General features: G+C 53.5%; 1 protein-coding gene across 7 annotated transcripts in view; it reads left to right on the forward strand.

Moving 5' to 3' along the window:
• The window catches only part of cacna1ab (calcium channel, voltage-dependent, P/Q type, alpha 1A subunit, b), a 130,487-nt gene that overhangs the window by 15,146 nt on the left and 88,577 nt on the right, over positions 1-26,764 (forward strand). For all 7 annotated transcript variants that reach the window (XM_069195653.1, XM_069195657.1, XM_069195656.1 and 4 more), the window contains exons 2-3: positions 16,578-16,684; positions 17,490-17,629. In XM_069195653.1, the coding sequence (XP_069051754.1) occupies positions 16,578-16,684; positions 17,490-17,629 (247 nt within the window). The remainder of the gene's footprint in view (positions 1-16,577; positions 16,685-17,489; positions 17,630-26,764) is intronic.

A 26,764-nucleotide genomic window follows, 5' to 3' on the forward strand; every position in this document is an offset into this window, starting at 1 on the left:
TGCTGTGATTCAGTCTGGTGTGAGAGAGTGTGTCAGTGTGTCCTGGCTGCTGTGATTCAGTCTGGTGTGAGAGAGTGTGTCAGTGTGTCCTGGCTGCTGTGATTTAGTCTGGTGTGAGAGAGTGTGACAGTGTGTCCTGGCTGCTGTGATTCAGTCTGGTGTGAGAGAGTGTGTCAGTGTGTCCTTGCTGCTGTGAGTCTGGTGTGAGAGAGTGTGTCAGTGTGTCCTGGCTGCTGTGATTCAGTCTGGTGTGAGAGAGTGTGTCAGTGTGTCCTGGCTGCTGTGATTTAGTCTGGTGTGAGAGAGTGTGACAGTGTGTCCTGGCTGCTGTGATTCAGTCTGGTGTGAGAGAGTGTGTCAGTGTGTCCTGGCTGCTGTGATTCAGTCTGGTGTGAGAGAGTGTGTCAGTGTGTCCTGGCTGCTGTGATTCAGTCTGGTGTGAGAGAGTGTGTCAGTGTGTCCTGGCTTCTTTGATTCAGTCTGGCGTGAGAGAGTGTGTCAGTGTGTCCTGGCTGCTGTGATTCAGTCTGGTGTGAGAGAGTGTGTCAGTGTGTTCTGGCTGCTGTGATTCAGTCTGGTGTGAGAGAGTGTCAGTGTGTCGTGCTGCTGTGATTCAGTCTGGTGTGAGAGAGTGTGTCAGTGTGTCCTTGTTGCTGTGATTCAGTCTGGTGTGAGAGAGTGTGTCAGTGTGTCCTGGCTGCTGTGATTCAGTCTGGTGTGAGAGAGTGTGTCAGTGTGTTCTGGCTGCTGTGATTCAGTCTGGTGTGAGAGAGTGTCAGTGTGTCCTGGCTGCTGTAAATTCAGTCTGGTGTGAGAGAGTGTGTCAGTGTGTCCTGGCTGCTCTGATTCAGTCTGGTGTGAGAGAGTGTGTCAGTGTGTCCTGGCTGCTGTGATTCAGCATGGTGTGAGAGAGTGTGTCAGTGTGTCCTTGTTGCTGTGGTTCAGTCTGGTGTGAGAGAGTGTGTCAGTGTGTCCTGGCTGCTGTGAGTCTGGTGTGAAAGAGTGTGTCAGTGTGTCCTGCTGCTGTGATTCAGTCTGGTGTGAGAGAGTGTGTCAGTGTGTCCTTGCTGCTGTTAGTCTGGTGTGAGAGAGTGTGTTAGTGTGTCCTGCTGCTGTGATTCAGTCTGGTGTGAGAGAGTGTGTCAGTGTGTCCTGGCTGCTGTGATTCAGTCTGGTGTGAGAGAGTGTGTCAGTGTGTTCTTGCTGCTGTGAGTCTGGTGTGAAAGAGTGTGTCAGTGTGTCCTGCTGCTGTGATTCAGTCTGGTGTGAGAGAGTGTGTCAGTGTGTCCTTGCTGCTGTGAGTCTGGTGTGAGAGAGTGTGTCAGTGTGTCCTGGCTGCTGTGATTCAGTCTGGTGTGAGAGAGTGTGTCAGTGTGTCCTGGCTGCTGTGAGTCTGGTGTGAGAGAGTGTGTCAGTGTGTCCTGGCTGCTGTGATTCAGTCTGGTGTGAGAGAGTGTGTCAGTGTGTCCTGGCTTCTGTGATTCAGTCTGGTGTGTGAGAGAGTGTGTCAGTGTGTCCTTGTTGCTGTGATTCAGTCTGGTGTGAGAGAGTGTGTCAGTGTGTCCTGGCTGCTGTGATTCAGTCTGGTGTGAGAGAGTGTGTCAGTGTGTCCTTGCTGCTGTGAGTCTGGTGTGAGAGAGTGTGACAGTGTGTCCTTGCTGCTGTGATTCAGTCTGGTGTGAGAGAGTGTGTCAGTGTGTCCTGGCTGCTGTGATTCAGTCTGGTGTGAGAGAGTGTGTCAGTGTGTCCTGGCTGCTGTGATTCAGTCTGGTGTGAGAGAGTGTGTCAGTGTGTCCTTGCTGCTGTGATTCAGTCTGGTGTGAGAGAGTGTGTCAGTGTGTCCTGGCTGCTGTGAGTCTGGTGTGAGAGAGTGTGTCAGTGTGTCCTGTCTGGTGTGATTCAGTCTGGTGTGAGAGAGTGTGTCAGTGTGTCCTGGCTGCTGTGATTCAGTCTGGTGTGAGAGAGTGTGTCAGTGTGTCCTGGCTGCTGTGATTCAGTCTGGTGTGAGAGAGTGTGTCAGTGTGTCCTGTCTGGTGTGATTCAGTCTGGTGTGAGAGAGTGTGACAGTGTGTCCTGGCTGCTGTGATTCAGTCTGGTGTGAGAGTGTGTCAGTGTGTCCTGGTTGCTGTGATTCAGTCTGGTGTGAGAGAGTGTGTCAGTGTGTCCTGGCTGCTGTGATTCAGTCTGGTGTGAGAGAGTGTGTCAGTTTGTCCTTGTTGCTGTGATTCAGTCTGGTGTGAGAGAGTGTGTCAGTGTGTCCTGGCTGCTGTGATTCAGTCTGGTGTGAGAGAGTGTGTCAGTGTGTCCTGGCTGCTGTGATTCAGTCTGGTGTGAGAGAGTGTGTCAGTGTGTCCTGGCTGCTGTGATTCAGTCTGGTGTGAGAGAGTGTGTCAGTGTGTCCTGGCTGCTGTGAGTCTGGTGTGAGAGAGTGTGTCAGTGTGTCCTGGCTGCTGTGATTCAGTCTGGTGTGAGAGAGTGTGTCAGTGTGTCCTGGCTGCTGTGATTTAGTCTGGTGTGAGAGAGTGTGACAGTGTGTCCTGGCTGCTGTGATTCAGTCTGGTGTGAAAGAGTGTGTCAGTGTGTCCTGTCTGGTGTGATTCAGTCTGGTGTGAGAGAGTGTGATAGTGTGTCCTGGCTGCTGTGAGTCTGGTGTGAGAGAGTGTGTCAGTGTGTCCTGGCTGCTGTGATTCAGTCTGGTGTGAGAGAGTGTCAGTGTGTCCTGGCTGCTGTGATTCAGTCTGGTGTGAGAGAGTGTGTCAGTGTGTCCTGGCTGCTGTGATTCAGTCTGGTGTGAAAGAGTGTGTCAGTGTGTCCTGGCTGCTGTGATTCAGTCTGGTGTGAGAGAGTGTGTCAGTGTGTCCTGGCTGCTGTGATTCAGTCAGGTGTGAGAGAGTGTGTCAGTGTGTCCTGGCTGCTGTGATTCAGTCTGGTGTGAGAGAGTGTGTCAGTGTGTCCTGGCTGCTGTGATTCAGTCTGGTGTGAGAGAGTGTGTCAGTGTGTCCTGGCTGCTTTGATTCAGTCTGGTGTCAGTGTGTCAGTGTGTCCTGGCTGCTGTGATTCAGTCTGGTGTGAGAGAGTGTGACAGTGTGTCCTGGCTGCTGTGATTCAGTCTGGTGTGAGAGAGTGTGTCAGTGTGTCCTTGCTGCTGTGAGTCTGGTGTGAGAGAGTGTGTCAGTGTGTCCTGGCTGCTGTGATTCAGTCTGGTGTGAGAGAGTGTGTCAGTGTGTCCTGGCTGGTGTGATTCAGTCTGGTGTGAGAGAGTGTGTCAGTGTGTCCTGGCTGCTGTGATTCAGTCTGGTGTGAGAGAGTGTGTCAGTGTGTCCTGGCTGCTGTGATTCAGTCTGGTGTGAGAGAGTGTGTCAGTGTGTCCTGGCTGCTGTGATTCAGTCTGGCGTGAGAGAGTGTGTCAGTGTGTCCTTGTTGCTGTGATTCAGTCTGGTGTGAGAGAGTGTGTCAGTGTGTCCTGGCTGCTGTGATTCAGTCTGGTGTGAGAGAGTGTGTCAGTATGTCCTGGCTGCTGTGATTCAGTCTGGTGTGAGAGAGTGTCTCAGTGTGTCCTGGCTGCTGTGATTCAGTCTGGTGTGAGAGAGTGTGTCAGTGTGTCCTGGCTGCTGTGATTCAGTCTGGTGTGAGAGAGTGTGTCAGTGTGTCCTGGCTGCTGTGATTCAGTCTGGTGTGAGAGAGTGTGTCAGTGTGTCCTGGCTGCTGTGATTCAGTCTGGTGTGAGAGAGTGTGTCAGTGTGTCCTGGCTGCTGTGATTTAGTCTGGTGTGAGAGAGTGTGACAGTGTGTCCTGGCTGCTGTGATTCAGTCTGGTGTGAGAGAGTGTGTCAGTGTGTCCTTGCTGCTGTGAGTCTGGTGTGAGAGAGTGTGTCAGTGTGTCCTGGCTGCTGTGATTCAGTCTGGTGTGAGAGAGTGTGTCAGTGTGTCCTGGCTGCTGTGATTCAGTCTGGTGTGAGAGAGTGTGTCAGTGTGTCCTGGCTGCTGTGATTCAGTCTGGTGTGAGAGAGTGTGTCAGTGTGTCCTGGCTGGTGTGATTCAGTCTGGTGTGAGAGAGTGTGTCAGTGTGTCCTGGCTGCTGTGATTCAGTCTGGTGTGAGAGAGTGTGTCAGTGTGTCCTGGCTGCTGTGATTCAGTCTGGTGTGAGAGAGTGTGTCAGTGTGTCCTGGCTGCTGTGATTCAGTCTGGCGTGAGAGAGTGTGTCAGTGTGTCCTTGTTGCTGTGATTCAGTCTGGTGTGAGAGAGTGTGTCAGTGTGTCCTGGCTGCTGTGATTCAGTCTGGTGTGAGAGAGTGTGTCAGTGTGTCCTGTCTGCTGTGATTCAGTCTGGTGTGAAAGAGTGTGTCAGTGTGTCCTGCCTGCTGTGATTCAGTCTGGTGTGAGAGAGTGTGTCAGTGTGTCCTGGCTGCTGTGATTCAGTCTGGTGTGAGAGAGTGTGTCAGTGTGTCCTGGCTGCTGTGATTCAGTCATGTGTGAGAGAGTGTGTCAGTATGTCCTGGCTGCTGTGATTCAGTCTGGTGTGAGAGAGTGTGTCAGTGTGTCCTGGCTGCTGTGATTCAGTCTGGTGTGAGAGAGTGTCAGTGTGTCCTGGCTGCTGTGATTCAGTCTGGTGTGAGAGAGTGTGTCAGTGTGTCCTGCTGCTGTGATTCAGTCTTATGTGAGAGAGTGTGTCAGTGTGTCCTGGCTGCTGTGATTCAGTCTGGTGTGAGAGAGTGTGTCAGTGTGTCCTGGCTGCTGTGATTCAGTCTGGTGTGAGAGAGTGTGTCAGTGTGTCCTGGCTGCTGTGATTCAGTCTGGTGTGAGAGAGTGTGTCAGTGTGTCCTTGTTGCTGTGATTCAGTCTGGCGTGAGAGAGTGTGTCAGTGTGTCCTGGCTGCTGTGATTCAGTCTGGTGTGAGAGAGTGTCTCAGTGTGTCCTGGCTGCTGTGATTCAGTCTGGTGTGAGAGAGTGTGTCAGTGTGTCCTGGCTGCTGTGAGTCTGGTGTGAGAGAGTGTGTCAGTATGTCCTGGCTGCTGTGATTCAGTCTGGTGTGAGAGAGTGTGTCAGTGTGTCCTGGCTGCTGTGATTCAGTCTGGTGTGAGAGAGTGTGTCAGTGTGTCCTGGCTGCTGTGATTCAGTCTGGTGTGAGAGAGTGTGTCAGTGTGTCCTGGCTGCTGTGATTCAGTCTGGTGTGAGACAGTGTGTCAGTGTGTCCTGGCTGCTGTGATTCAGTCTGGTGTGAGAGAGTGTGTCAGTGTGTCCTGGCTGCTGTGATTCAGTCTGGTGTGAGAGAGTGTGTCACTGTGTCCTGGCTGCTGTGATTCAGTCTGGTGTGAGAGAGTGTGTCAGTGTATCCTGGCTGCTGTGATTCAGTCAGGTGTGAGAGAGTGTGTCAGTGTGTCCTGGCTGCTGTGATTCAGTCTGGTGTGAGAGAGTGTGTCAGTGTGTCCTGGCTGCTGTGATTCAGTCTGGTGTCAGTGTGTCAGTGTGTCCTGGCTGCTGTGATTCAGTCTGGTGTGAGAGAGTGTGTCAGTGTGTCCTGGCTGCTGTGATTCAGTCTGGTGTGAGAGAGTGTGTCAGTGTGTCCTTGCTGCTGTTAGTCTGGTGTGAGAGAGTGTGTCAGTGTGTCCTGGCTGCTGTGATTCAATGTAGTGCAAGAGAGCGTGTCAGTGTGTCCTTGCTACTGTGAGTCTGGTGTGAGAGAGTGTGTCAGTGTGTCCTGGCTGCTGTGATTCAGTCTGGTGTGAGAGAGTGTGTCAGTGTGTCCTGGCTGCTGTGATTCAGTCTGGTGTGAGAGAGTGTGTCAGTGTGTCCTGGCTGCTGTGATTCAGTCTGGTGTGAGAGAGTGTGTCAGTGTGTCCTGGCTGCTGTGATTCAGTCTGGTGTGAGAGAGTGTGTCAGTGTGTCCTGGCTGCTGTGATTCAGTCTGTTGTGAGAGAGTGTGTCAGTGTGTCCTTGTTGCTGTGATTCAGTCTGGTGTGAGAGAGTGTGTCAGTGTGTCCTGCTTCTGTGATTCAGTCTGGTGTGAGAGAGTGTGTCAGTGTGTCCTGGCTGCTGTGATTCAGTCTGGTGTGAGAGAGTGTGTCAGTGTGTCCTGGCTGCTGTGATTCAGTCTGGTGTGAGAGAGTGTGTCAGTGTGTCCTGGCTGCTGTGATTCAGTCTGGTGTGAGAGAGTGTGTCAGTGTGTCCTGGCTGCTGTGATTCAGTCTGGTGTGAGAAAGTGTGTCAGTGTGTCCTGGCTGCTGTGGTGTCAGTGTGTCTTTGTTGCTGTGATTCAGTCTGGTGTGAGAGAGTGTGTCTGTTTGTCCTGGCTGCTGTTAGTCTGGTGTGAGAGAGTGTGTCAGTGTGTCCTGCTGCTGTGATTCAGTCTGGTATGAGATAGTGTGTCAGTGTGTCCTGGCTGCTGTGATTCAGTCTGGTGTGAGAGAGTGTGTCAGTGTGTCCTGGCTGCTGTGATTCAGTCCTTTGTCCCGTCCAGAGCGTATCCTGCCTTGTAGCTGTAGCTTGCTGGTTCTCCCCTGTGACTGTGTATTGGATAAAACAGTTAGAATATGGGTGAATGGATTTCTTTGAAATCTGCTTAGCCTGTCCATGGGTCAATTAGACGCACACATTTACAGAAAGGTCTTCTGAAAGATTACAGGAAGGTATCTAAAGAGGTAAATCAAAGGAGACTCCTTCTGCACTCCAAATGCAGAGCAATTTGATCCACTGCACGTTTTAGTGTTGTCAGTCAGACTCTAACTGCACAGTAGTCTGATAGATTGCAGGGTTCTTGTGCAAACAGGAGTGGGAGAGCAGGAAAGCAAGACGTGACCTAATGTCCACTGTCCAGGGTTTATGAGGTTAATCCTACCAACACTTTTCAAAAGAGCTGTGGCTCCCTTAAATGTCCCTCTCCATGCTCATCACCGTGATAGATCTCTCAGTCATTAATCACTCAGAATGAACCTTGAGGAGTTTGGTTTGGATGCAGGTCACCAGTGTTAAGCACTTTATATTTTTCTGTGTGTAAATTTTCACACAGAAGAGGGTCATCAACTTGGACTCTGCATTTCCTGGTGTCAGTCTTTTTACCAGAGGCACACAGCTTCTGAAACTTGGACTGGCTCAGACTGCAGAAGAATTGGAGTCTGGTCTGGCCAGTGATGTAGCATTTAAAGGGCTTTGGTTCTTCCACTTTGTTTCTGGTGTCAGTGTGTCTTTGTCCGTGTGTAGGAGGTGAGATTTTATTAACATTGATTGCATTAGCATGCACTGATACTCTTTGTCAGGACCAAGAGCTCACTTTTGGCTGTTCACTTTTCAGATGTATTAGGAATTGCTGTTTTATATTTATCTACAGAAGATATGCATCTTGTGTAGCTGTTTGGATCTGAGGTAGTTAAATGTGGGCAGGATTTGTCAGAGCTGTGATCTATGGGAGTGTGGTGTCACTTGTACAGTCTGTGTGCTGTACAGCACTAGGGCTTTGCTGTGCAGTGCAGATGTGCACTAGGGCTGTGCTCTGCAGTGTAGATGTGCACTAAGGCTGTGCTGTGCAGTCATTGTCCTGTGCAGTGTAGATGTGCACTAGAGCTGTGCTGTGCAGTGTAGATGTGCACTAAGGCTGTGCTGTGTAGTCAGTGTGCTGTGCAGTGTAGATGTGCTATCAGTGTGCTGTGCAGTGTAGATGTGCACTAGGGCCGTGCTGTGCAGTGTAGATGTGGACTAGGGCAGTGCTGTGCAGTCAGTGTGCTGTGCAGTGTAGATGTGCACTAGGGCTGTGCTGTGCAGTCAGTGTGCTGTGCAGTGTAGATGTGCACTAGGGCTGTGCTGTGCAGTCAGTGTGCTGTGCAGTGTAGATGTACACTAGGGCAGTGCTGTGCAGTGTAGATGTGGACTAGGGTTGTGTTGTGGGGTGTATATGTGGACTATGGGCAGTGCTGTGCAGTCAGTGTGCTGTGCAGTATAGATGTGGACTAGGGCAGTGCAGTGTAGATGTGAACTAGGGTTGTGTTGTGCAGAGTAGATGTGGACTAGGGTTGTGCTATCAGTGTGCTGTGCAGTGTAGATGTGCACTAGAGCTGTGCTCGACAGTCAGTGTGCTGTGCAATGTAGATGTTTACTAGGATGGTTCTATGCGGTCAGTGTGCTGTGCAGTCAGTGTGCTGTGCAGTGTAGAAGTGCACTAGGGCTGTGCAGCGTAGAAGTGCACTTGGGGTGTGGTGTGCAGTGTAAATGTTTAGCAGGGCAGTGCTGTGCAGTCAGTATGTTGTGTAGATGTGCAGTAGGGCTATACTGTGCAATCAGTAGTGTTGTGCTGTGTAGATGTGCACTAGGGCTGGGCTGTCATTGTGCTTTGTAGTGCAGAAGTGCATTAGGCGTGTGCTTTGCAGTGTAGATGTGCGCTAGGGATGTGCTGTGCAGTCTAGATGTACACTAGGACAGGATTGTGCTGTCAGTGCGCTTTGCAGTGTAGTTGTACACTAGGGTTCTACTTTGCAGCATAGATGTGCATTAGGGCTGTACTGTTCTGTTAGTGTGCTGTGCAGTGCAGAAGTGCATTAGGGGTGTGCTGTGCTGTGTAGATGTGCACTTAGGCTCTGCTGTGCAGCTTCTTCTGCTCCTCTGCTCACTGTGTGGACTAACTGACCCAGCAGTCTCTGTGCTGCAGCTTGTGGACTGACTGACCCAGCAGTCTCTATGCTCCATCCTGTGGACTAACTGACCCAGCAGTCTCTGTGCTGCAGCTTGTGGACTGACTGACCCAGAAGCCTCTGTTATCTGGCCTGTGGACTGACTGACCCTGCTGTCTCTATGCCCCAGCCTGTGGACTGACTGACCCAGAAGCCTCTGTTATCTGGCCTGTGGACTGACTGACCCAGCTGTCTCTGTGCTCCAGCCTGTGGACTGACTGACCCAGAAGCCTGTTATCTGGCCTGTGGACTGACTGACCCAGCTGTCTCTGTGCTCCAGCCTGTGGACTGACTGACCCAGAAGCCTCTGTTATCCGGCCTGTGAAAGCAGTGATCAAGATTCAGCCTGCAGAATCTAAATTATTTATCATCCCTCTCTAGTGAGATCCTGCCTGCTGATAATGTAGTGGCTGTCGAGCCCTGGCTGGTGTGCAGAGGTCTGAGTAACAGGCACCAGCTCTGGGATATAGACTGGGTTTGCTTGTATACCTCTTTCTATCTGCTTGTTTGTTTCAGCAAACATGTAGAGAAGGAGACCCTAGACACTCTCCCTGAATCTCCCCCTCCTCTTCTTCACTTCTTGTTCCTCTCCAGACCCTCCATGTTCCTGCCTCTATCTGCTTCAGTGTCCCCCGGAGTGTTCCTCTCCTTCACTGTCTCCCCCAGGCGTCTCCTCTCTCAGCCTGTACCCCCAGGCGTCTCCTCTCTCAGGCTGTACCCCCAGGCGTCTCCTCTCTCAGGCTGTACCCCCAGGTCTCTCCTCTCTCAGGCTGTACCCCCAGGTCTCTCCTCTCTCAGGGCTGTACCCCCAGGTGTCTCCTCTCTCAGGCTGTACCCCCAGGTGTCTCCTCTCTCAGGCTGTACCCCCAGGTGTCTCCTCTCTCAGGCTATACCCCAGGTGTCTCCTCTCTCAGGCTGTACCCCCAGGCGTCTCCTCTCTCAGGCTGTACCCCCTGGTGTCTCCTCTCTCAGGCTATACCCCAGGTGTCTCCTCTCTCAGGCTGTACCCCCAGGTGTCTCCTCTCTCAGGCTGTACCCCCTGGTGTCTCCTCTCTCAGGCTGTACCCCCAGGTCTCTCCTCTCTCAGGCTATACCCCAGGTGTCTCCTCTCTCAGGCTGTACCCCCAGGTGTCTCCTCTCTCAGGCTGTACCCCCAGGCGTCTCCTCTCTCAGGCTATACCCCAGGTCTCTCCTCTCTCAGGCTGTACCCCCAGGTCTCTCCTCTCTCAGGCTGTACCCCCAGGCCTCTCCTGTCTCAGGCTGTACCCCCAGGCCTCTCCTCTCTCAGGCTGTACCCCCAGGTGTCTCCTCTCTCAGGCTGTACCCCCAGGCGTCTCCTCTCTCAGGCTGTACCCCCAGGTGTCTCCTCTCTCAGGCTGTACCCCCTGGTGTCTCCTCTCTCAGGCTATACCCCCAGGTCTCTCCTCTCTCAGGCTGTACCCCCTGGTGTCTCCTCTCTCAGGCTGTACCCCCTGGTGTCTCCTCTCTCAGGCTGTACCCCCAGGTGTCTCCTCTCTCAGGGCTGTACCCCCTGGTGTCTCCTCTCTCAGGCTGTACCCCCTGGTGTCTCCTCTCTCAGGCTGTACCCCCAGGTGTCTCCTCTCTCAGGGCTGTACCCCCTGGTGTCTCCTCTCTCAGGCTGTACCCCCTGGTGTCTCCTCTCTCAGGGCTGTACCCCCAGGCGTCTCCTCTCTCAGGCTGTACCCCCAGGTGTCTCCTCTCTCAGGCTGTACCCCCAGGCGTCTCCTCTCTCAGGCTATACCCCCAGGTGTCTCCTCTCTCAGGCTGTACCCCCAGGTGTCTCCTCTCTCAGGCTGTACCCCCAGGCGTCTCCTCTCTCAGGCTATACCCCAGGTCTCTCCTCTCTCAGGCTGTACCCCCAGGTCTCTCCTCTCTCAGGCTGTACCCCCAGGCCTCTCCTGTCTCAGGCTGTACCCCCAGGCCTCTCCTCTCTCAGGCTGTACCCCCAGGTGTCTCCTCTCTCAGGCTGTACCCCCAGGCGTCTCCTCTCTCAGGCTGTACCCCCAGGTGTCTCCTCTCTCAGGCTGTACCCCCTGGTGTCTCCTCTCTCAGGCTGTACCCCCTGGTGTCTCCTCTCTCAGGCTGTACCCCCAGGTGTCTCCTCTCTCAGGGCTGTACCCCCTGGTGTCTCCTCTCTCAGGCTGTACCCCCTGGTGTCTCCTCTCTCAGGCTGTACCCCCAGGTGTCTCCTCTCTCAGGCTGTACCCCCTGGTGTCTCCTCTCTCAGGCTGTACCCCCAGGTGTCTCCTCTCTCAGGGCTGTACCCCCTGGTGTCTCCTCTCTCAGGCTGTACCCCCTGGTGTCTCCTCTCTCAGGGCTGTACCCCCAGGCGTCTCCTCTCTCAGGCTGTACCCCCAGGTCTCTCCTCTCTCAGGGCTGTACCCCCAGGCGTCTCCTCTCTCAGCCTGTACCCCCAGGCGTCTCCTCTCTCAGGCTGTACCCCCAGGCCTCTCCTGTCTCAGGCTGTACCCCCAGGTGTCTCCTCTCTCAGGCTGTACCCCCAGGTCTCTCCTCTCTCAGGCTGTACCCCCAGGCGTCTCCTCTCTCAGGCTGTACCCCCTGGTGTCTCCTCTCTCAGGGCTGTACCCCCAGGCGTCTCCTCTCTCAGGCTGTACCCCCAGGCGTCTCCTCTCTCAGGCTGTACCCCCAGGCGTCTCCTCTCTCAGGCTGTACCCCCAGGTGTCTCCTGTCTCAGGGCTGTACCCCCAGATGTCTCCCCTGTCAGAGCTCGGCCGTACCCCCAAGTCTCTCCTCTCTCGGGGCTGTGCCGTGCACTCTCTGTGGGTAGTGTGCGTGATCGGGCCCAGTGAGGGAGGACTGCTTCCTGTTGCCTGAAGAGCATGAGGAAAGATTACTATGCAGATTTATCCCGGGAATTCCGGGAATAGAAATATTGGCCGAGCTGCCTTCCGGGGTTCAGAGTGTTAGACTGTCAGCGGCCGTGGCTTTGCCTCTCAGAATGATGCATTCCCGATTCCAAGTGGATGCTGCGATCCAGGATACAGGAATCCGGAAATGCTGCTCTTTAATAAAGGAGCTGATGGATCCTTCAGGTCAGGCGACAGGAGTTCTGTGTCTCCTGTCCCCTGGTCCAGTGAGCTCCCGCTCCTGTTATCTCTCTGTGCCCACGGGGCTCCATCTGCCACCGAGCTCCTCGGCATGGGGCGTCCCTTAGGGAACCCCGAGACTCAGAGTGGGTGTGTCTGGCGCTGTCCTGCCCCAGGGACAGAGGGGCCGGGGCTTGGGGGGGACCTCCTCCTGCCCGATGGCCCCCCGGGCGCGGCTGTAGACGCCTGTCTGTCCCGTTTCTCTCGCCCGGCTGCGGGGGGGTCCGCGCCCCGCTCCGCGCTGCCTGTCTGCTCGGCGTGCCACGCGTGTGAGCCGGCTGTCTCCCCTCCTCGCTGCCCGTGAATAATTCAGGGGCGCAGGCCTCGCTAGTGTGCTGGTGTGCGGCTGTGCAGTGACGCGGGAGCGTGGCTATTTTTGGGAGCTGAGCTCTGAGAGCCGGTGTGATGGATTGATTTTTCATGCTCGTGTTCGCGGAGTCACATGTGGTTCTGCTGCTGCTGTCGAGCCCAGAGACCAGCCAGCAGACCTGCTCTCCTGCGGCTGCCAGGGCCCGAGATTCCTGCAGCTGGGAAAACCTGGAGCTGCGCAGTTGGAGTCTGAATAACACAGTAAAACCTGGAGTGGATCAGACTGCTATACAGCTGGAGTCTGAATAACACAGTAAAACCTGGAGTGGATCAGACTGCTATACAGCTGGAGTCTGAATAATTATACAGTAAAACCTGGAGTGGATCAGACTGCTGTGCAGTGGGTGTCTGAATAATTATACAGTAAAACCTGGAGTGGATCAGACTGCTGTGCAGTGGGTGTCTGAATAATGATACTGTAAAACCTGGAGTGGATCAGACTGCTGCGCAGTGGGTGTCTGAATAATAATACAGTAAAACCTGGAGTGGATCAGACTGCTGCGCAGTGGGAGTCTGAATAATAATACAGTAAAACCTGGAGTGGATCAGACTGCTGCGCAGTGGGAGTCTGAATAATAATAACGGTAAAACCTGGAGCGGATCAGACTGCTGCGCAGTGGGAGTCTGAATAATTATACAGTAAAACCTGGAGTGGATCAGACTGCTGTGCAGTGGGAGTCTGAATAATAATACAGTAAAACCTGGAGTGGATCAGACTGCTGCGCAGTGGGAGTCTGGTCTGATTCCTTCTAGTCTTGCCCTGCTTGAAGAGTACTCTGTCCTTCCTGGCGGCAGTTTCTCCTGTGTTCTCTCTTCACCTGTTAGTCTGTAACAAATGTGTCTCTCTCCTGTGTGTCGGCTGCCTCCCTGCTGGCCTCATTCTGAAGTTCTTGGGAAAATGTCAAGGAGGTGTTTATTCGTAGAGAAGCTATAAAGACCAGGCCTGGCAGTCAGAGAGCCAGTGTGTGGGATTGTGAAGCCCCGGTCTCTTGTGTTGGGGGTGAACTGCGGTTCTGAGGGGGTGTCTGCTGTCCAGGCCCTTCCCTTTACAGCAGTTAATGGGAATCCCAGGTTGAATTCTGGGGTTCAGGGAGTCTCCCCTGTTGTCTGTTGTGAGGGCCTCTGCTGACATGGTGTGTCGCTGAAGGGCGTGATGCACTCTGATCCGCTCCAGCTGTAACTGGCTGCAGCGCTCTTGTATCGAATCCAGAACCTCCTGTTCTGTGGAGATTTCAAGCCTGTTCATTTGCTGTGGTTCCGAATTGATGCAGACAAAGGTCGTGTGTGCCTTGTGGAATAGTGTGTGCAAAGTGCCAGGCGACAGGTCTTGATCTCCCGAGCTGGGCTCTGGGTGACACTCAGGGGGCTGTGCAGTAGGGGTACCCACTTTCACGGACTGGCGGCCCCCTCACAGTAAGGGGAGCTGGAGAGACCCAGCCTGTCCACCTCCCTGTTGGGCGTCTGTCCCGCTCCCCTCTTCCAGCATGCTCTGCTCCTGCCCCCAGACAAGCCTGGGTGACTGGGGTCGAGGGGTGTCCGGTGCAGGCCGTGCCCTGAGTCCTGGGGTGCAGACACTGGCAGGGCGCAGGGGGCGGACAGGCGAGCTTGGCGCTCCTGACGGAGTGACGCAGGAGCAGGGCGGGGCTCCTGTGGCCTCGGGGTGCTCACAGCTGAGCCCCGCTGGCCCGTGCCGTGCTGTACCAGGCATCAGGGCGGCTGTAGAGGGTCTTCTTATCCCACCTGCCCCCAGGCAGGATCCGGCACGTGGCTGGATTAAATTGGGTCACTGCGGACCTCAGCCGGAAAGCCGGGATCTTGTGAGATACAGCGCAGGGAAAGTGCTGGAGTCTGGGAAAAGACGCTGCTTTAAAAAGGCAAGCGAGAGGGCGAGAGAAACGCACGTTCCCTTCCCTGCTCCGAGGACTCGCCTCGCTATTTATAGCCGCGCGGGGAGAGCAGCAGAGACTCCCAGCGGCCTGGCAGCCGGACCTCTTCCGGAGCGCCGGGCCGGAGCACGCAGGAGTGCTGCAGGGGCGAGGAGCTCGGGTTTCGGCCCGGCCTCTTCCGATTCCTGCTCATCGATCGCAGAGAGTGAAGGGATACGGCCGTCGGGCAGCCCGATCCTCCGCTGGTCCTGCTGTGTCCCTGCGAGCAGGAAGTGGTTTTGGCCAGGCTCAGCTCTCGGAAACAATCCTGCACTGAGCGGCCCCTCTGTCCCCCCTGTCCCCTCCGGCACGTTCACCGGTTCTGATCTGGGTCCAGCACCACACCCTCTGTCCCTCCTGTCCCCTCCGGCCCGTTCACCGGTTCTGATCTGGGTCCAGCACCACACCCTCAGTCCCCCTGTCCCCTCCGGCCCGTTCACCGGTTCTGATCTGGGTCCAGCACCACACCCCTCTGTCCCCCCTGTCCCCTCCGGCCCGTTCACCGGTTCTGATCTGGGTCCAGCACCACACCCTCAGTCCCCCTGTCCCCTCCGGCCCGTTCACCGGTTCTGATCTGGGTCCAGCACCACACCCTCAGTCCCCCTGTCCCCTCCGGCCCGTTCACCGGTTCTGATCTGGGTCCAGCACCACACCCCTCTGTCCCCCCTGTCCCCTCCGGCCCGTTCACCGGTTCTGATCTGGGTCCAGCACCACACCCTCAGTCCCCCTGTCCCCTCCGGCCCGTTCACCGGTTCTGATCTGGGTCCAGCACCACACCCTCAGTCCCCCTGTCCCCTCCGGCCCGTTCACCGGTTCTGATCTGGGTCCAGCACCACACCCCTCTGTCCCCCTGTCCCCTCCGGCCCGTTCACCGGTTCTGATCTGGGTCCAGCACCACACCCTCTGTCCCTCCTGTCCCCTCCGGCCCGTTCACCGGTTCTGATCTGGGTCCAGCACTACACCCTCTGTCCCCCCTGTTCCCTCCGGCCCGTTCACCGGTTCTGATCTGGGTCCAGCACCACACCCCTCTGTCCCCTCTGTCCCCTCCGGCCCGTTCACCGGTTCTGATCTGGGTCCAGCACCACACCCTCTGTCCCCTCCGGCCTGTTCACCGGTTCTGGTCTGGGTCAGTGTAAAACCTGGAGCGGATCAGAGCGCTGTGCAGTGGGAGTCTGATTTGCAACCCCGTTGGTGTCTGACTCCAAGCTGAGTCCTGGGTCCAAGTGGAAAGTCTCCATGAGTATGATTGGATAGCTGCCTCTCTCACCATCGATTTCTGACCCCTGGGTGTGGGAATTAATTAAATGTCGGAGTCGGAACGTCGGGAATCAGGGCCCCCCCCCCCCGAGCCCGTCCACTGACTCAGGCTCTGTGTCGGAGCGCCGCTGGCCCCTGCCTGGCTGAGTCAGCGCTCGGAGCTTTTTAAGAATGAACGGGGCGTCTCTGCGTGCCAAGCCGTCCTGCGAGAGCCAGCCCTGCCCGTACCGCCCCGAGATCCGCAGGCTGGCTGCTGGCTGCCCACCGCGTCTCCGAGCCACTTTAATTAAACAGAGAGGCTCGGCTGAGCGGCTGGGGGGGAGGGCTGGGCCATCACTCTTGCTGATTATATTGATACTAATTGGACACAGTGGAAGTTTTATTTCCTCTTACAGAACACACAGGGCCATTACTCAGACCACGCTCCGGGGCTGGCAGTGCCCCCAGCCAGTCCCAGTTACAGCTGCCAAGAGGACTAAGACCCGGGTCCTATCCCAAGGGAAAAATTCCATTCCCGGACACTTCCGCTCTGTTCCAAACTCTAGTTACCAGTACTTGAGTCAGCAGGCTGATCGCCACAGTGTTCTTAATTCCCTTAAATTCCTTACCTAGGACTGTGGACTGCTTTAACAGAGTAGCACACTCCAGTGCAGCAAAGCCTAGTGAGATCAGGGTAAAAGCACAGTGCAGTGCAGTGAAGCCCAGTGTCAATGTTGTAAAAGTGCAGGGAGGCCCAGGTGATCATGGTTAAAGTGCAGTACAGAAGGGAAAGACCTGGTGAGACAGTTACACACACCAGGCCACAGGGAGACACACTGAGTGAGTGTGTTCATGAAGCAGCAATGTGAGCTGTAGGGCCTGGGCTGACTGAGTGACTTGGACAGATATCGCCATCTCTTAATGGGATGCTCGTTAGTCGCTTAGCTCCGATTAACTTCTCTTCGGGCTGGGAGAGCAGCTCCTAACCCACGGTCTAGGGTGCTCACTTCCTTACCCAGGGAGGTCGAGTGCCTAGTTCCTGCAAGATCCAGCCCCTGTCCAGGCCAGCGTGCTCACCGTGGTATAGAACATGACTGGACGTGTATTTCAGTCTGAGAGCAGGGGGGAGGGGCATCTGTTCTCAGCTGTGCTTGAGATTTGGAGAAGGTTCTGAAACAGGCGTTCAGGCTAGGAACGCTTTAGCGCCCCCTCTGTGATGGACAGTGCGTTCGCTCTGTTGTTTTCCTTAACCTTGCCTCCCTCACTCCTTTTGAATACATGATCTTAGCTACCATCATTGCCAACTGCATCGTCCTGGCTCTGGAGCAGCACCTGCCTGACGGGGACAAGACCCCAATGTCAGAACGCCTGGTGAGTAACACCCCTTCCCTACTGTTACAGATGATAGATTTATTAGCCATATACAATTTCTTGTATTAGGAATTTGTCACATACCCCATCTTGCTCTCCATGAGACACACAGACAGGGATAGAAGCCATTTATACGGCACCCACTGGAGCAGCTGGGGTTAAGGGCCTTGCTCAGGGGCCCAAAGGAGTAGGATTCCTCTGCTGGCCGCGGGAACTTAACCACAGAGCCACCGCACTGCCCCAGAATATACAGAGACTGTTACCCCTGGAGGACAGCTGGTCCAGTGGGTAAGATACAGGACTGTCACACCAGGAGGACAGCTGGTCCAGTGGTTAAGATACAGGACTGTCACACCAGGAGGACAGCTGGTCCAGTGGTTAAGATACAGGACTGTCACACCAGGAGGACAGCTGGTCCAGTGGTTAAGATACAGGACTGTCACACCAGGAGGACAGCTGGTCCAGTGGTTAAGATACAAGACTGTCACACCAGGAGGACAGCTGGTCCAGTGGTTAAGATACAAGACTGTCACACCAGGAGGACAGCTGGTCCAGTGGTTAACATACAGGACTGTCACACCAGGAGGACAGCTGGTCCAGTGGTTAAGATACAGGACTGTCCCACCAGGAGGACAGCCGGTCCAGTGGTTAAGATACAGGACTGTCACACCAGGAGGACAGCTGGTCCAGTGGTTAAGATACAGGACTGTCAAACCAGGCGAACAGCTGGTCACAGGGACGTTACATGTGTGTTGTTATGTACTGTATACTTTGGTATGTTGGTGATGTTGTGTTGCCATTGCAGGACGATACAGAGCCCTACTTCATTGGGATCTTCTGTTTTGAAGCTGGGATTAAGATTCTGGCTCTGGGCTTCGCTTTCCACAAGGGCTCCTACCTGCGTAATGGCTGGAACGTCATGGACTTCGTGGTCGTCCTCACTGGGTGAGTGCCTTGCCAGAGGCTTGCAGTGCTTGCACATGTCCTGGGGTGAGGACAGTGGCTCCTTCACCATGCATCATGGGTCCTCAGTCTTTACTGAGCTGCAGACAGGCAGTACACGTAGTACAGCACACAGCTGTCTGAGGGTGTGTGTGTGTTCTGCAGTCTGTCCTGTATCTGAGGTGTGTGTGTTCCTCTGTGCTCTTTGAGTAAACACACACAGCTATCTGTCTTGTGAGTGTGAGAGTGTGTGTGTGTTATTCTGAGCTCTATGCTTAAACACACACAGCTGTCTGTCCTGTGAGGCTGTACTGTATGTATCTGAGACTGAGTGTGTGTGTTATTCTGAGCTCTGTGGTTAAACAAACACACAGCTGTCTGTCCTGTGTCTGAGGTGTGTGTTCCTCTGTGCTCTGTGATTAAACACACACAGCTCTGTCTTGTGTCTGAGGTGTGTTTTCCCCTGTGTTCTGTGATTAAACACACACACAGCTGTCTGTCCTGTGTCTGAGGTGTGTGTTCCTCTGTGCTCTGTGATTAAACACACACAGCTCTGTCCTGTGTCTGAGGTGTGTGTTCCCCTGTGCTCTGTGATTAAGCACACACAGCTCTGTCCTGTGTCTGAGGTGTGTGTTCCTCTGTGCTCTGTGATTAAACACACACAGCTGTCTGTCCTGTGTCTGAGGTGTGTGTTCCTCTGTGCTCTGTGATTAAACACACACACAGCTGTCTGTCCTGTGTCTGAGGTGTGTGTTCCTCTGTGCTCCGTGGTTAAGCACACACACAGCTGTCTGTCCTGTGTCTGAGGTGTGTGTTCCTCTGTGCTCCGTGATTAAACACACACAGCTGTCTGTCCTGTGTCTGAGGTGTGTGTTCCTCTGTGCTCCGTGATTAAACACACACAGAGCTGTCTGTCCTGTGTCTGAGGTGTGTGTTCCTCTGTGCTCCGTGATTAAACACACACACAGCTGTCTGTCCTGTGTCTGAGGTGTGTGTTCCTCTGTGCTCCGTGGTTAAGCACACACACAGCTGTCTGTCCTGTGTCTGAGGTGTGTGTTCCTCTGTGCTCCGTGATTAAACACACACACAGCTGTCTGTCCTGTGTCTGAGGTGTGTGTTCCTCTGTGCTCTGTGGTTAAGCACACACACAGCTGTCTGTCCTGTGTCTGAGGTGTGTGTTCCTCTGTGCTCCGTGGTTAAGCACACACACAGCTGTCTGTCCTGTGTCTGAGGTGTGTGTTCCTCTGTGCTCTGTGATTAAACACACACAGCGGTCTGTCCTGTGAGGTGTGTGTTCCTCTGTGCTCCGTGGTTAAGCACACACAGCTCTGTCCTGTGAGGTGTGTGTTCCTCTGTGCTCCGTGGTTAAGCACACACAGCTGTGTGCCCACTCTTCCTGGAGAGAGACAGGGGTGCGTGCGGTGAGGCCCATGCCAGGCGCTGGGCTGTGTTTGATTAGCGCAGCTCCTCTCCCTTGACTTAATGAGGACGGAGTTCGCAGGGAGACATCACAGCGTCACAGCGGGAGAGACTGGCTGGAGCTGCAGGAAATGTCACTTCTCCGTGCGGGGAGGGAGCGGGGAGGGAGCAGGGAGGGAGAGGGGCCAGGGCGCACCTGTAGCCTCCTCTGGGGTGACATCTGGGCAGGGGGCGCAAAATAACCGCCGAGCTCCAACCCCCTCTGTAAGAACCCCTTGGCAGAGGGGAAACTACTTGTGAAGTGGAATCCCGGAGCTTACAATTTCGGGTGAGAGGCCTTTGTGGAGCTGGACGCCAGTACAGTCCCTCTGCGGGGTCAAGACACGGTCACTCTGTAGCGCCCCCCAGAGGCCACGCCTGGCACACACACGAGGCTAGCTGCACTCCGCCCAGGCAGGGTCACGTGGGGCAGTTCCACCCATCGCGGCTCCACTCCGCGCAGGGCGGGTGGCCTGGCCCTCGCAGGCGTCTCCCTCGGATCGCTGGCAGCTGGGCCGTTCTGCTCTCGTCAGCGGTCCACTAGCTGACTGGTCCAGGCACAGCTCTGAAACAGTCAACTGCTCGGATCCGGATCCCAGAGACCCTGCCATGAGCTCTGGTGCCGTTTTCTTGACATCTGAAGTCGACCCGTGTGCTTTTCGGCTGCGTCCGGGGCCGGGTGAACATGCAGGGAGAGAAGTGGACACAGACGAGGACAGATAGGTGGATGCATGAATGAAATATTAAATGGGCGGCCGAGCAGCGCGGCTGGTTACTGTAGTGTTGCAGTGCCTGAGTGCCTGGAATGCCACGTGACTCTGTGCGTCTCTCCACTCCCTGGGGCTTCGGCAGAGCAGGAGGGGGGAGGGGGAGGGGGTGGGAATGGAGCGCCAGAGATGGAGAGAGAGGAATGAGAGTAAGTTGGGAGACAGGAGAGGGGTGGGGAGAAACACAGAGGGGGAGATACAGAGAGAGAGAAGGAGCAAGATGTGGAGGGAGGGAGGGAGTGAGAGGGGGCTGAGAGAGAGTGTGATGCTGCAGTAACCTGTTTTCTGCTGCTGCAGATGATCAATCATCCATTGCAGCCCTGAGACACTGGAACACCGAAACACACAGCTGTAGCATACACATATATATACACACACATACACACTTATATACAAACACAGCTGTAGCATACACATACACACATATATACACACACAGCTGTAGCATACACATATATACACACACATACACACAGAGCTGTAGCATAAACACATATATACACACATATACACAGAGCTGTAGCATAAACACATATATATACACACATACACACAGAGCTGTAGCACACACACATATATACACATACACACAGCTGTAGCACACACAGATATACACACACATACACACAGCTGTAGAATACACATATAAACAAACATATACACATATACACACAACTGTAGCACACACACATACACACACAGCTGTAGCATACACATGCACACACATACATACATGCACACACATACACACATAGCTGTAGCACACACATATACACACAGCTGTAGCACACACATATACACACAGCTGTACCACACACACATAGCTGTATCGACAAACACACACATGCACAGCTGTACCACACACACAGCTGTATTGACAAACACACACATACACACACAGCTGTACTGACACACACACAAATATACACAGACAGCTGTATCAACAAACACACACATTGAGACACACAGTGATATACACAGCACAAGCACACACAGCAGTACTGCCAAACAGACACAGATACACAGACGGCTGTACCACACACATACTCACACATAGCTGTACCATACACACATAGCTGTATCGACAAACACACACAGATGTTCCAGCACACACATACCCAAATATACACAAATAGCTTTAATGAGACACAGACACACATAGACTTGTACCAATACACACTCCATACACACACCTATATCGGCAAATGTCCACAGCTGTACCACCAAACACACTCCTACACGCATATACACACACAGCTGTAATAAAACACAAAAAAACACACACACATAGCTGTACCACCACACATAAACACATACATTTGTACTGCAAACACACAGCTGTACTGACATGTGCAGCTGTATAGAGGCTATTTTAGAAACACACAAATATATGCACACAGCTATGCCACCACACACAGCCGTATACTCACTGCTGTACCAACAAAAGTTACTCACTTGGCACAGTGTACCCTTGCATGCTCTGTACAGCTGCCTACTCTTGGACCAGTAACTCGTGCGGCATGGTGGACTCTCACTCTGTACCAGTTACTCATGCGGAGTGGTGTACTTTCACTCTGTACCAGTTACTCGTGCGGCGTGGTGTACTCTCACTCTGTACCAGTTACTCGTGCGGAGTGGTGTACTCTCACTCTGTACCAGTTACTCATGCGGAGTGGTGTACTTTCACTCTGTACCAGTTACTCGTGCGGAGTGGTGTACTCTCACTCTGTACCAGTTACTCGTGCGGCGTGGTGTACTCTCACTCTGTACCAGTTACTCGTGCAGTTTGATGTACTCTCACTCTGTACCAGTTACTCGTGCAGCGTAGTGTATTCTCACTCTGTACCAGTTACTCGTGTGGAGTGGTGTACTCTCACTCTGTACCAGTTACTCATGCGGAGTGGTGTATTCTCACTCTGTACCAGTTACTCATGTGGAGTGGTGTACTCTCACTCTGTACCAGTTACTCATGTGGAGTGGTGTACTCTCACTCTGTACCAGTTACTCATGTGGAGTGGTGTACTCTCACTCTGTACCAGTTACTCATGCGGAGTGGTGTACTTTCACTCTGTACCAGTACTCGTGCAGTTTGATGTAGTCTCACTCTGTACCAGTTACTCATGTGGCGTGGTGTATTCTCACTCTGTGCCAGTTACTCATGTGGAGTGGTGTACTCTCACTCTGTACCAGTTACTCATGCGGAGTGGTGTACTCTCACTCTGTACCAGTTACTCATGCGGAGTGGTGTACTCTCACTCTGTACCAGTTACTCATGTGGAGTGGTGTACTCTCACTCTGTACCAGTTACTCATGTGGAGTGGTGTACTCTCACTCTGTACCAGTTACTCATGTGGAGTGGTGTACTTTCACTCTGTACCAGTACTCGTGCAGTTTGATGTAGTCTCACTCTGTACCAGTTACTCATGTAGCGTGGTGTATTCTCACTCTGTACCAGTTACTCATGTGGAGTGGTGTACTCTCACTCTGTACCAGTTACTCGTGCGGCGTGGTGTACTCTCACTCTGTACCAGTTACTCGTGCAGCGTAGTGTATTCTCACTCTGTACCAGTTACTCGTGTGGAGTGGTGTACTCTCACTCTGTTCCAGTTACTCGTGCGGAGTGGTGTACTCTCACTCTGTTCCAGTTACTCGTGCGGAGTGGTGTACTCACACTCTGTACCAGTTACTCATGCGGAGTGGTGTACTCTCACTCTGTACCAGTTACTCATGCGGAGTGGTGTACTCTCACTCTGTTCCAGTTACTCGTGCGGAGTGGTGTACTCTCACTCTGTACCAGTTACTCATGCGGAGTGGTGTACTCTCACTCTGTACCAGTTACTCATGCGGAGTGGTGTACTTTCAGTCTGTACCAGTACTCGTGCAGTTTGATGTAGTCTCACTCTGTACCAGTTACTCATGTGGCGTGGTGTATTCTCACTCTGTGCCAGTTACTCGTGCGGCGTAGTGTACTCTCACTCTGTGCCAGTTACTCATGCGGCGTGGTGTACTCTCACTCTGTACCAGTTACTCATGCGGCGTGGTGTACTCTCACTCTGTGCCAGTAACTCGTGTGTCGTGGTGTACTCTCACTCTGTGCCAGTAACTCGTGTGTCGTGGTGTACTCTCAGTCTGTGCCAGTAACTCGTGTGTCGTGGTGTACTCTCACTCTGTGCCAGTACTTGTGCAGTGGGGTGTATTCTCACTCTGTACCAGTTACTCATGTTGGGGGGGGAACTCTCACTCTGTACCAGTAACTCGTGTGGAGTGGTGTACTTTCACTCTGTACCAGTAACTCGTGCAGCATGGTGTACTCTCACTCTGTGCCAGTACTCGTGCGGCATGGTGTATTCTCACTCTGTGCCAGTTACTCATACAGCGTGGTATATTCTCACTCTGTACCAGTACTCGTGCAGCTTAGTGTATTCTCACTCTGTGCCAGTACTCGTGCAGCGTAGTGTATTCTCACTCTGTACCAGTACTCGTGCGGCGTAGTGTACTCTCACTCTGTGCCAGTACTCGTGCGGCGTAGTGTATTCTCACTCTGTACCAGTACTCGTGCAGCGTAGTGTATTCTCACTCTGTGCCAGTACTCGTGCAGCTTAGTGTACTCTCACTCTGTGCCAGTTACTCATGCGGCGTGGTGTACTCTCACTCTGTACCAGTTACTCATGCGGCGTGGTGTACTCTCACTCTGTGCCAGTAACTCGTGTGTCGTGGTGTACTCTCACTCTGTGCCAGTAACTCGTGTGTCGTGGTGTACTCTCAGTCTGTGCCAGTAACTCGTGTGTCGTGGTGTACTCTCACTCTGTGCCAGTACTTGTGCAGTGGGGTGTATTCTCACTCTGTACCAGTTACTCATGTTGGGGGGGGAACTCTCACTCTGTACCAGTAACTCGTGTGGAGTGGTGTACTTTCACTCTGTACCAGTAACTCGTGCAGCATGGTGTACTCTCACTCTGTGCCAGTACTCGTGCGGCATGGTGTATTCTCACTCTGTGCCAGTTACTCATACAGCGTGGTATATTCTCACTCTGTACCAGTACTCGTGCAGCTTAGTGTATTCTCACTCTGTGCCAGTACTCGTGCGGTGTGGTGTATTCTCACTCTGTGCCAGTACTCGTGCAGCGTAGTGTATTCTCACTCTGTGCCAGTACTCGTGCAGTGTAGTGTATTCTCACTCTGTACCAGTACTCGTGCGGCGTGGTGTACTCTCACTCTGTACCAGTTACTCGTGCGGCGTGGTGTACGTTCACAGTTGTATCAGGACACACACAGTGCAGGGGGATTAACACTGTCTGGCCCAGATGTCCTCTCATCACAGTGTAGCACAAGGACAGAGTGTCGCCCCTCTTTTCCCCCTCTCTTCTAAATCCTCTCCCTCTCTTGGCCTTTTGTGAGTTTACTGTTGATGTTTCTTTCATTTCCAAAGCGCTTTGAAGATGAAATGATTCTCCCCTCCGCTCTGCTCTCCTCTCCTTCCTGCCCTGTGCCTTTGATTTCTATTTACGGCCTGACCGAATCGCACTGGCACGGTGCCCCTCCCTCTCTGGCATGCCGATCCTGTTCCCCACGCCCGTGGACACGGAATGCCACTCTCCCGATGCCTGTTCTCCTGGTCTCCCTGCAAACCCTGGCCCGCTGGGGACGGACTTTCAGACGTGGCAGCGTGTTTGTGTCTTGGCTATAGTAGCTGTGTGTCGTGACTGTGCCCGGCTGGCACGGCATCTGTCTCCCCAATTTCACTGCCGGCACGGCTAGCAGCACCAGGCTTGCTGACTAGACACGGTGCCTTACGCCACACGCTGGCAGGCTCATGACTGGGAGGCCTGGACTACTGCCCCTGTGCCCCCCCCCTCTCCCTAATGCCCTTGTTCAGCCCCTGGTCTCTGGCATCTCGCTGTGTCTGGTGTTGAGTATCTGCGCCGATCCCGTGTTCACAGCGGGGTGAGGGACTGGAGAGAACAGCAACTCGCTGAGTGAGCAGCACTAATGGAGAGAGAGAGGAGGTTGAGCTGGTGTAGCTAATGGAGGCTGTGTGTGTGTAAGAGACAGAGAGCTGAAGCGAAGGATGGAGAATTGTACTGTATTTTTTGCTTTTTCTGCTGCTTTTGCTCCTACTACAGCTCTGCGCAGGGGGAAGGGGGGAGGGGGAGGGATGGGCAGTGGGGAAGGAGGGAGAAAGGGAAGAATGCGAGTCGACAGGGGAGGGAGAGGAGAGCGACAGGCAAGCCACTGGAAATGATGGAGAGCGAGAGAGAGGAGGGAGGGGGAGGGGAGAGGGGGGAGGGGGAGAGAGGCAGTTTGGCACAGGCTGGGTGCTGGGCTATCAGCTGAGTGAGCCTGTTCTGCTGAGTTCAGCAGGAACGCAGGAGAGGGAAGAGAGAGGGGCAGAGCGAGTGTGCGAGAGCTTGGAGGGGGATGGTCTGAGGACACAGGCGGGTGGAGAGATCGCACACGAGCCGGTTTATCCGGTATCGATTCTCCGGCTCGCGGCACGCCTCTGGGCTGCAGTGGGCTCTTCCGATCAAGGGATCTTCCCCATACGCTGTGTAACAGGCTGTACTAACGCTGCAGATCAGGGGGGCGGTAGGGCAGCGGTGACGCGTGTTCACTACTGAGGGAGCCTGGCAGCACTGCTTCACGACGGGCCCAGTATCTGTTCTGCAGCTCTCCAGCCTGCCCTCTCCCTCTCCACTCTGTCTCCAGCCAATGGGGAGCTTTCTTTCTCCGTTTCGAATCAAACAGTTCCAGTGAATTTGCATCTATCAGTTTTTCCTTGTGCAGGCACCATCTAACATATGTATACTGTATATCATTAACAATGCACCAGGGTGGCTGGTATTTCTAACATGAAGCACCAGGGGGCGCTTTTCTTGAGCTGTGAGTTTGCTATTGCATGCGGAGTGTGTGCTGATTCTTCCCTACCTGAACCGGACGGGTCTGTGTGGGTTGATGGGAGAGACACAAGCTCCCCTGGGAAAGGCAGGACTTCTATTCCAATTTTCTTGAAATTCTGTAGTGTTGTAGTATTCTGGTATTCCATAGTAAAGGGAACTTGGCAACAGAAAAAAAATGATTTTTGCAGTAGTCTTTGTCATAATAAATATTAAGGAACTTTAATTGTTATTGTTACTTTATTAATTTTGTCTAACTATCAAACTACATTAACAGCACCTGCTGAAGCATTAAATTATTAATTTTATTTTTAATAAATATATATTTTTTATTTTATTAATCACATTCAACAAAGTTTTAAGGCTGATCAGGAGGAAGAAGAGAGTAAATGAAAGATATTATCCTTTAGGCAATTCAAATCTTCACCTTAAAGAATAACGTGAGGTTCTGGTCAGTTGTTCACACTAGGTTGACTGCACAATTCAGACGGGTCTGGAGCTGTCCGTGGTTCTGAAAGTCAGATACAGTCCAGCGTGCACTGTACAATACAGACGGGTCTGGAGCTGTCCATGGTTCTGAAAGTCAGATACAGTCCAGCGTGCGCTGTACAATATAGATGGATCTAGAGCTGTTCATGGCTCTGAAAGTAAGATACAGTCCAGCGTGCACTGTACAATACAGACGAGTCTTGAGCTGTCCATGGTTCTGAAAGTCAGATACAGACCAGTGTGCACTGTACAATACAGACGGGTCTGGAGCTGTCCATGGTTCTGAAAGTCAGATACAGACCAGTGTGTGCTGTACAATACAGACGGGTCTGGAGCTGTCCATGGCTCTGAAAGTAAGATACAGGCCAGCGTGCACTGTACAATACAGACGAGTCTGGAGCTGTCCATGGTTCTGAAAGTCAGATACAGACCAGTGTGCGCTTTACAATACAGACGAGTCTTGAGCTGTCCATGGTTCTGAAAGTCAGATACAGACCAGTGTGCACTGTACAATACAGACGAGTCTGGAG

This window comes from Lepisosteus oculatus, chromosome 11, assembly GCF_040954835.1.
Source record: "Lepisosteus oculatus isolate fLepOcu1 chromosome 11, fLepOcu1.hap2, whole genome shotgun sequence".
Lineage (NCBI taxonomy): Eukaryota > Metazoa > Chordata > Actinopteri > Semionotiformes > Lepisosteidae > Lepisosteus > Lepisosteus oculatus.